This window comes from Rhincodon typus, chromosome 34, assembly GCF_021869965.1.
Source record: "Rhincodon typus isolate 14 chromosome 34, sRhiTyp1.1, whole genome shotgun sequence".
NCBI classification, from domain to species: Eukaryota; Metazoa; Chordata; class Chondrichthyes; order Orectolobiformes; family Rhincodontidae; genus Rhincodon; species Rhincodon typus.
The window spans coordinates 8,028,500-8,039,416 of record NC_063365.1 but is presented as its reverse complement, the minus strand read 5'-3'; the positions used below and the strand labels follow the sequence as shown (position 1 = coordinate 8,039,416).

At 44.0% G+C, this 10,917-nt stretch overlaps 1 protein-coding gene across 1 annotated transcript; it reads left to right on the top strand.

Annotated features, from left to right (window-relative positions):
* Nucleotides 1-278: 278 nt before the first annotated feature.
* Nucleotides 279-4,131, top strand: rbp3 (retinol binding protein 3). The gene is made up of 2 exons (XM_020525050.2): nucleotides 279-3,278; nucleotides 3,937-4,131. The coding sequence occupies exons 1-2, from the start codon at nucleotides 279-281 to the stop codon at nucleotides 4,129-4,131; spliced, it is 3,195 nt and encodes a 1,064-aa protein (XP_020380639.2).
* The last annotated feature ends 6,786 nt before the right edge of the window (nucleotides 4,132-10,917 follow it).

The following is a 10,917-nucleotide window of genomic DNA, read 5'->3' as shown; positions in this document are numbered from 1 at the left end:
ATCTTCAGCATCCCGCAGTTCTTTGCTTTATCTTGCGTTTTGGATACTAGTTTTATTATTTATAGACGGCGCTTTGCTTAGGTGTACCATCCTAAAGAGATTAAACAATCAGCACCACTGAATAAATATAATCTGGCTAATCCTGTCTCTTGGGGTTTAAGACTGCCTGGGCTGTATGCCTTTCATTTCAGTGAGGAAGGTAGCTTTGAATCTCTGTTACTGATAGAGGAGGGCGTTTATGTTTTGGTTCTGTCAGGAGAAGCATCTCATTCAGAAGCATGGCTGGAACTGCAAGTCTTTGCTTGGTGCTTATACTTGTGAGCTCCGTGCCCAGCGCTAAAATGTTCCAATCCACAATGATGTTAGACATGGCTGAAGTCTTGCTGGAAAATTACTGCTTCCCGGAAAACCTGGCAGGTATGAAGGAGGCCATCCGGCAGGCTAATCAGAGCGAGGAGATCCTACACGTGAGTGAGCCACACACTCTGGCTGCCGTGCTGACGGCCGGGCTGCAGGGGGCTTTGAATGATCCCCGGCTACGAATCTCCTACGAGCCCGGCACCTCTATCCAGGAGCCGGCGCCTGTCCCTCCCCTCAGCCCCGGGATGCACCTCCAGCTGGTGCAGAGCTCCGTCAAATTTGAGATCTTGGACAACAACGTAGGCTACTTGCGGATTGACCACATCATCGAGGAGGAGATGGTCAAAGAGCTTGGCCCCATTTTGGTGGAGAGGATTTGGGATCACATTGTGACCACCAATGCACTCATCCTGGATCTGAGATACAGCGAAAGCGGTAAAATCTCTGGGGTCCCCTTTCTCATCTCCTACTTCTGCCAGGCCGATGATCAAATCCACATCGACTCTGTCTATGACCGGCCGTCCAATTCCACCCAGGAGCTATGGACGCTGCCCAGTGTCCTGGGGGAGAGGTATAGCCAGGACAAGGACCTGTTGGTGCTGGTTAGCAGCTACACCCGAGGGGTAGCAGAGGATGTGGCCTACATTCTGAAGCACTTGGACCGGGCTCTTCTGGTGGGCGAAAGGACTGCAGGTGGCTCACTCAATGTCCAGAAGTTCCGAATTGGCACCTCAGATTTCTTCATCACTGTCCCCCTCTCAAGGTCCATCAGTCCCATCACTGGCCAAAGCTGGGAGGTGAATGGAGTTTTCCCAGTGGTGCTGGTCAGCGCTGATAGGGCACTAGAGAAAGCCACCTCTATCCTAGCCGTCAGGAAGGCAGTGCCCAATGTGATTGCCAGGGTATCAAATCTACTGGGCAATTACTATGCCTTTGTGGATCACGTCCCCGCCCTGCTGCGTCAAATTTCCAAACTGACCCCCTCAGCAGTGATTTCTGAGCAAGACCTGGCAGCCAAGCTCAACTGCGAGCTGCAGGCCATCTGCGAGGATCCCAGGTTAACCATCAGAGTGAGCCCAGTGCCACCCCGATCCATGGTGCCCAGCCCTTCAGTGGACCCAGCCGGCGATACCAGCTCCCTGTTACACCTACTGGGCTCCCTGTTCCAAGTGGATGTCCTGGAAGGCAATATTGGTTACCTGAGATTCGACCAGTTCCCAGGAGATGCCCTGATGCCTGCACTCAGCCCGCACCTGGACGCTAAGGTGTGGGCACCCCTGAGAGACACTGATGCCACGATTGTCGACCTTCGCTTCAACTCAGGTGGCCCTTCGGCCTCTATCTCGCTGCTGCTGTCCCACTTCCAAGAGCCAGCACCACCCGTCCTCTTCTACACAGTGTATAACCGGCTGAGCAATACCAGCCAAGAGTTCTCAACCCTCCCAGCCCCAGATGGGAGCCTGTATGGCTTGGAGAGGGATGTCTATGTGCTGACCAGCCACCGGACTGCCTCTGCTGCTGAAGAGTTTGCCTACTTGATGCAGTCCCTCAACCGGGCCACTGTAATTGGAGAGATCACATCTGGGACCCTGCACCACTCCAGGTCCTTCCCAATCGGAGAAACCAACCTAATCATCACCATCCCATTCCTCAATTTCTTGGATAACAATGGCGAGTATTGGTTGGGTGGTGGTGTGGTGCCTGATGCCATTGTGTTAGCAGAGGAGGCTCTTGAGAAGACCAAAGAGGTGATGACCTTCCACGCCAAGCTCTTTGAGCTGGTCGAGGGGACGGCCGACCTGCTCAATGCCCACTATGCCATGCCCGAGGTGGCAGCCCAGGTCAGCTCAGTGCTCCACGCCAAACGGCTGGCAGGGTGGTACCGCTCGGTGGTGGACAGTGAGTCATTGGCCTCGCAGTTGACCAGTGACCTGAAGGAGGCAGCTGCTGACCACCGGCTCCAAGTGTTCTGCAGTGTGTCCGTGCCCGAGCCGCCGGAAGAGGCTCCCGAGAGTATCCCGTCGCCCGAAGAGCTGGGCAGCATACTCCGTGCCCTGTTCAAGGTAGAGGTGCTGCCCGGCAACGTGGGCTACCTGCGCTTTGACCTCATGGCGGGGGCCGACACCATCAGGGCCATCGGGCCCCAGTTGCTGGAGCAAGTATGGAACAAGCTGGTGGACACCGAGAGCCTGGTCATTGACATGAGGTACAACGTCGGTGGCTATTCCACTGCCATCCCCATTCTGTGCTCTTACTTCTTCGCCCCTCAGCCTCTGCGCCACCTCTACACAGTGTTTGACCGGCCCTCCTCAACCAGCTCACAGATATGGACCATGCCCAAGGTCTTGGGGCGAAGGTACTCCCCCAAGAAGGACATCTACATCTTAACCAGCCACATCACAGGCTCAGCAGCAGAGACTTTCACCAGGGCCATGATGGATTTGAAGAGGGCGACAGTTGTCGGGGAGCCAACCATTGGCGGAGCCTTGTCAATTGGCACCTACCGGATAGCACACAGTGACCTCTACATGGCCATCCCCAACCAGGTGGTGCTCAGCAGCGTCTCTGGCCAGGTTTGGAGTGTTTCCGGGGCTGAGCCCCATGTCCCCGTCCAAGCCAATGAAGCCCTACAGGTAGCCCTCGGCATTGTCCAACTCCGCGCCAAAATCCCCTGGATCATCCGCACGGCCGGGGAGCTGGTGGCTGCCAACTACGCCTCGGCTGAAAGCGGGGCATCAGTGGCTGAGCACCTTGCCCACACCCTCAGCCTGGACCAGTACAGCGGCATCAACTCCGAGCTGGAGCTGGCTCAGAAACTGTCCAAGCACCTTCAGCAGTTGTCTGGCGACAAACACCTCAGGGTAGCGCACATTCCAGAGAACCGAAAGGATCACATTCCCGGAGTGGTGCCAATTCCGGTAAGTTCACCTCAAAAATTCTTGGTCATCCTTACATTCTCGTCGATGTGTTTGGCACACCTCCAGGCGGGACTTGAACTCAAACCCTCCGATCTAAAGATCGGAGACACAAGGTGAGGTGATGACCCAGTGGTATTATCGCTGGACTGTTAATCCAGAGACGCAGGTAATGTTCGGGTGACCCAGGTTCGAATCCTGCCATGGCAGATGGTGGAATTTGAATTCAATAAAAAAGATCTGGAATTCAGAGTCTAATGATGACCATGAATCCATTGTCTGGAAAAGCCTAACGAATTCACTAATGCCCTTTAGGGAGGGAAACTATCATCCTTACCTGGTATGGCCTATATGTGACTCCAGACCCACAGCAATGGTTGACTCTTAACTGCCCAATGGGCAATAATGCTGAGCTAGCCAGCGACACCCTCATGTACCACTGCACTAGAGGAGGCCCATAAAAAAAGTTTAATTATTCTGTTTTAGCAAACCTCTGAGGAAGATGGAATTTCAACACAGATGTTCTAATCTACAGGTATAGACACTCCAATTGCACCACAAGTCCCTTTCTTTCAGCAATATCAGGTCCTGAAATAAAACATGCTGTGAAAATGAAGTAATGGATTTAGTGTGCATTAAGTGTAACTCTGCTCTTTCCTAGATTCCTCCCCCTGAGATGTTTGAGGACCTCATCAAATTTTCTTTCCAAATAAAGGTGTTTGATAACACTGTCGGCTACCTTCGATTTGACATGTTTAGTGATCTCGAGCACATCAACCGGGTGTCAGATCTCATGGTGCAACATGTCTGGAATAAGATTGAAAACACTACTGCACTCATCGTGGATCTTAGGTAATGTACACTGTGTGACTGACCAGTTGGTAACAACAATGAGGCGCAGTGTTATGTCTGATCCAACTGTCTTGGACTGCCTGAGAGATGTTAACATTGTTCAAAACTACAGGCTTTCTGCAGCCTGGTACCATCTCATTGTCATCGTCTTAGAGTTAACTAAGCACTTTAATAGTTTTCCAATTTTAGCCATGACCCCATTCGCAGGTTTGGACAATGATAATAAGCTTGCTCCTTATTTTAGCTTGAAATAAATGGGTTATGTTTAAGATCTCACCCCTTGTTCAAATCCGCTCCGCAACACAATACATTAATTGCCAAGTATTAGTCCAAAAAATGAATACAGTGCAAAACCAATGAAATCTCTTGCTGCCACATTCTGCTCTTGCAAAGACATCTTGCTACTTGACTTTACCCCAAGCCAACCAGGTTGAATTAGAACTGGAACCAATTTGACAGATCTTTCAAAGATCTGACACAGACAAAATGGACTGAATGAGATCCCTCTGTGCCATATCATTCCATGATTTTGTGATACCCCATACCCACCTCTCAGATAAATACAGGATTCCCTAGCAGCACTAATTAAAAGCATGCACACTACAATCCTCCAGAGATTGTAGCTGCTCCTGCCTGGAGACCTGCTGTCACAGTTTGTTACAGTCATCTGTTGTGCCACATCCTCACACATCCCTGCACTACAACCGCTCTGAGACATTCTCCAACCACACCTAGATCAAACCCTCTTTCGGATGTCCTCCACACTGCCCTCTAGAGGAGATCCTTTCAGCTCTCACCAAAGGACCCAAATAACTTTTTAGAATGTTACTTTTTAAGAGTTCTTTTTACCTCTGCAATTTCCAGCACTTCTTCATTTCTTTTACAGCTTGTATATGGAGTTTTTAACATGTGTTTAGAGGTCTTTGAAATGTTGATACTTTATTTTCCGTTGATCTTTACTTGGTGTCCAGGTTTGTGCAGTACGTAGGGACGTGGATAGAATGCAGCATCTTATGAGATTGTTACAGGCTTGACTTTTCTAGTTATTAACACACCCTTCACCTTCACAAAATTACCCTATCCTTCTTATAACTGTCATCCACTATTTATTATTTGCTGTAAAGAGACAAATATATCAACTTGTTCCAGTGTGGTACGATCCATATCAACATCAATGTTCTGAAGAAGGGTCATTGGACACAAAACGTTAACTCTGATTTCTCGCCACAGATGCTGCCAGACCTGCTTGAGTTTTTCCAGCAATTTCTGTTTTTGTTTCTGATTTCCAGCATCTGCAGTTTTTTTCAATTTTTTTTTCAATATTATTGTAGCTTCTTCTAATGTATTTCTTCCATTTACCATTGTTTTTGTTTTTTTGATCATAACCAGCTGGGTTAAAGTTGAATATTTGTGTTTTGCTTTTGGTCCAGAAATCACAGAGGGCAGATTGAAAACTATGCAATCGCCTTTAATTCCAGGATACGGACTGTTAGGTGACACACTGAGGACCAGGCAGCATTTAAATTTTGCAATTTTGATGTGCGCTCACTCTATAAATTTAGAGCTTATGTATACCTGCTTTGTGCATCTCATTCAAATTAACATTTGTGGTGTAACTTGAGTGTGAAGACATGAAGTTTACCAAAGTCAGTGACTGGAGGGAATCTCAGCTTATTTCAGTGTCAATGTGAGACCTGACTCCAAATCCAAAGTTTATTTAAGTTCACTGCAATCAAATTCTCTATGAAATTTAAATACACATATGATTGATCTTACAGCCAGAATGTAAAAGAACTCCTAATAAAGAAAGAAAACCAATTACATGAAATGCTGCTGATTCAGTACTTCCCATTCTATTTGTTCCTTCAGCAATACACTATAATTCATATTTTATCCAAGGGGTAAAATGGAGTTGGATAAATGCTGTTCACATTTACAGGTTCCTAGCTCATACTTAAATGATAAATGGCATAAGCCACAAATTTGTGGCTGATCTGTAACTTGCCTTCATCATTCATTGTATAATACAAATATTTTTTCCACTTAGCTACACTGCTGACAAATTATATCTTTTAGTTTTACAGCTACTTGAGCACACAGGCAAGCATGCCATTCATAATGGCAAATCTGGCTTCCCTTCATCAAAACGAAAACACTGACTATGACTGACAGACATTGGGCTCATAAATGACAGGGATGTTTCAAGATGCTCTGACATTCAGCTTTCAAGAGTTCTCATAAAATAAAGCATGACAAAAATACGATTGATGGCCCACATTTAATGTTTGTCATGATATAAACTGCAGAAATGCACAGAGTTTTCAGTCACTGATTCTGTGCTCCTCCAGAGAGTGTGCGGTGCTGGAAAACTTCAGCACTTCTGGCAGCATTTAGAGAGAAAGAAACATTTAATCTTTTCGGTCCAATATGACTCTTCTTCAAAACTGAAGTAAGGAGGAAAAATGATAGGTTTTACACTGTGGGTAAACACATGGAGCAGTAAATGGAACAGGAGGAAAGATTAGAAAGCCCGGGAGATTAGCTGTCAAAGATGTCACAAAACAACATAGCAATGCTGTAAACAAGAGACAAAGCATAGCTACACAGCAGTTGTTGAAAGCAGGATATAGATCTAAATAAAAGCCGAAAGAACTGCTGATGCTGTAAATCAGGAACAAAAACAAAGTTTCTGGAAAAGCTCAGCAGGTTTGGCAGCATCTGTGAAGGAAAAAACAAAGTTAACATTTCGGGTCCGGTGACCCTGAGGAAGACCTGCTGAGCTTTTCCAGCAACTTTGTTTTTGTTCAGGATATAGATCTGTTCAGCTAAAATCAAAACCACAAAACAGAAGTGTCTAGGGGGTGGTGTGGAGGACAGGGTTTGTGGTCTGAATTTGTTCAGTTCAGTGTTAAGTCCAAAAGGCTGTAAAATGCCTCAAGTGGACAATAAGACATTGTTCCTTCAACTTGCAATGAGCTTCACTGGAGCACTGCAACAGATCTAGGACAGGAATGTGGGGGTAAAGTCGTGTATTGAGATAGCAAGTAACTCAAAGCTTATGGTCACATTTGCAAACTAAGCGGGGGTGTTCCATAAAGTGGTTACCCAATCACCTCAAACTTGAAGGGACTGCATTGTGAGTATCGATCACGGTAATATTTCCTTCCCAGCCATCCACATCACCCACCGCTCCCAGTTTAATGATCTTGTTTTTCAGCAGAACTGTGTTAATGTAACAAGTAATTTAGGCTAGAATGAATGTATATGATAGCCCTGAATTGATATCTAGGCACGTACTGAGGAAATGGTTGGGACTGGGACAGGAAGGTGCTGGACTCATATTGCCAGTAAACTCTGTGCACAATGATAATCTATGTCTCTTAGCATCTATTTGAGCAGCCTGGTTAGAATCTATCAACAACGTGGCCAATTTTCTGTTAGTAATAACCTACTCTGCATTGTCTTTTGTCTACAATCATTTCCACTCCCTTTCTATGATGCGTTTGAGGTAATCTCCCTCATCCACTAACATCTCCCTGACCTTTCCTTCTGTTCCTCACCTTTTGCCATAGTATAAAACCCAACAACTTTCTATATCATTTCAGTTCCAAAGAAGAGTTATATTGGACTCAAAGTGTTAACAATGTTCCTTTCTCCACTGATTCTGCCAGATTTGCTGAGTTTCTGCGGCACTTTCTGTACTTGTTTTGGATCTCCAGCATCTGCAGGATTTTGCTTATGCGGCATCTCCAAACATTTCTAAGAAATTAGAGAATTAATAATAACCTCCACGCTTATGCTGTTATATCTGTTCTTAAAACCTTTTAAAACCTATGGCCTTGAAATGTTAACTCTGCTTTCTCTCCACTCCTACTACCTACTTGCTGAGTTTCTCCAGCTATTTCTGTCTTTGTTCCTTAAAAGTAATGTCTTGCTCAATGCAGTGTAATTGCATTTTTTATCAGTTCATGCAGTTCATAATTAAGTACCTTCACAGGCTCTGAAAATCTCTGAAAATTTATGCAAAAAAATGAAATTTCTGTATCATAAAAACATGTCTTTTTTTCATTTGTTTTTAAGTGCTTATGATATTTTACTTTCTATCTCGATCCAATCATTGTGCTACACAGAAGTGTAAATTAAACGTGAACAGATTTGGTGTTTAACTTCCTTGTTTGCTATCGGTGAGAATACTTCAGTTTGGTTGGTTACTTACTCTGCTTGGTGACATCACTGGATCTGGTCACCTAGCGATTCCCTTGAATTGATACCAGTTTGAAATTGGCAAAATGGAGAAGGCAAATTCAGTTCCTTTCCCCTGGAAACCAGAAATCACTAAATCTTTGTGGACAATTATCTTCAGAATCAGCAGTGATTAATATTGCTTTACACAAAACCCAATCCATTGTATAGGCTGAACAAGGAGATTCAAAATATTTCAAAACAGTATTTTTGTTCATTTATTCAGAAGTTGTGCGCCTCTCTGGCAAGGCCACCATTTATTATCAATTTCCAATGGCACTTGAGAAGGTGATGGTGAGTTTCCTTCTTGAACTTCTGCACTGTATTTTGTGTAGGGACAGTGATGATCCCATTCAGGAGGGAGTTCCAGGATTCTGACCTAAAAGTGAAGGAATGGTTGTATAATGCCAGGTCAGGATGGTGTGTGGTTTAGAGAGGAAGGTCAAGAGATGGTATTCACATGTCAGTTTGCCATTGTCCTTCTACATGGTACTGCTTATCAATTTGGAAGGTGCTGCCTAAGGAGCCTTGGTGAATTTCTGTAGTGCATCTTGTAATTAAGTATTGGTGGTGGAGGGAGTGAATGTTTGTGGATGTGGTGTCAGTGAAGCAAGTTACTTTGTCCTGACTTAGAGTTACCCTGGGAATTAAACATTGGTCCCCATTTCTACTAGCTAGAGTTCAAATCTAAAACATCCACAGAGAATGCTAGAGAAACTCATCAGGTCAGATAGCATCTGTGCAGAAAGAAACAAAGATAGTATTTTGAGTCCAGTACAGCTAAACATTAACTTTGTTTCCTTCTCCACAAATGCTGTCACATGCTCTCTAATATTCTCTGTGTTTCCAGCATCAACAGTACTTTGCCTTTATTTGAGTTGAAATCTGGCCCAGGCCGTTTGAATGAAAAGCACTTCTGCAAGCTGTAATAGCACAATATAAAGTAGTTCTGAAGAAGGATCACTGAGCTCAAAATGTTAACTCTGCTTTCTCTTCACAGCTGTGGCCAGACCTGCTGAATTTCTCCAGTAATTTCTGTTTTTGTATATATAGACTTGGTTGATTGCTGTCTACTTTTAAAGAGATTGTTCACCAAATACAAAGTTATCCATTGTTATGTATGAAGATGGCAATCCCATTCAGAGATCCTAGAAGATGACTGGTATAGAAAGTGGAAAATGGCAACAAGATGGTGCAAGTATTCCATTGTGCTCGTGACTTGTGCCTTGTGGGCGGTTGACAGTCTATGGGGTTCTAGGAGGTGAATTACTCACCACAGAATTTCAAAGCACTGGTCTGTTCTTGTAGCCACATCAATTTATGGTTAGTCCAGTTCTATTTCAGACCACCAGGATATTGGTGATAGGAAAATCAGTAATGGTAATGCCATTTAATATCAAGTAAAGGTATATTCTCCCTTGTTGGAGATGGTCATTGGCTTGTATGGATACTGCACTAATGTTACTATCAACCTAAGCCCAAATGTTGCCCAGATCTCAGAGTGTATGGACATGGACTGCTTCAGCTTGATACCCAAACTGGAAACTGCTTCATTCACAGACATTGGCATGTTATACCCTTGATGAAACAACAGAACTGGAACTAATACAGTTTCACACCATGGAGTGTTGCATAGGCTTTGAACTTTAACAATGATCTGCACAGTATCTGATTATGTTGAATTTAATTTTATTACATGGATTCTCAAGATTTTTAGTGAGCAATTTAGGGACCAAACTAAAACAAAGCACTTTGGGTACTGGACATCTGAAACAAACAAAAAACAGAAATTGCTGGAGAAAATCAACAGGATCTGGCAGCATCTGTAGAGAGAGAAACAAAGTTAACATTTCAAGTCCAATGAATGGACTCTGGATTATGAACAAAGTTCACTCGTCTTAAAACTGTTTTTTCTCCACAGATGCTGAATTTCTCCAGCAATTTCTGTTTTGTAGGTAATTTATGGAAACTGCTTTCAATTTTGATTAAACTGATTTTCTCAAAACAACTTAAATCTGTTTTGTTATGCAACAAATTCTGAGTTTCTTGCCAGTATTTTGAGAATCAAATTCAACAATTTCATCCATTTTTGTGAAAGCTATGAATTAATGGTTATCGTGTTGCAGTATTAGTCAAAAATTATAATGCTACGTAACATTATAAAATGGACCTCAGCAAATGCAGTCACCAGCTAGTATAGGTAATTGCGTCCCAATGTGTAAATAGTAACCATATGATATCCTGTTACAGGTGCAACTGCACTCAGTGAGATACTTGAGCAAAATTCAGATGTTTTTATGCATTCTGGTCATTACCAATGTTTAAAATACTCACTGCATTCAAGTGAGACCAAGTGCATGCTTCATGATTACAGTTTCCCTGTCATATCACATGGCTAGAAGATTAGTGCTGTTTTTCAGTTTATGTAATTTCAAAATGAATTGCTATTGTGGTAGAACATGATAAAAGGCAAATCCATCAAGTAACTGAATGCACTTCTTTAAACTGGGAACTGAAGCAGAACTATCTGTGATAGTAGGAACTGCAG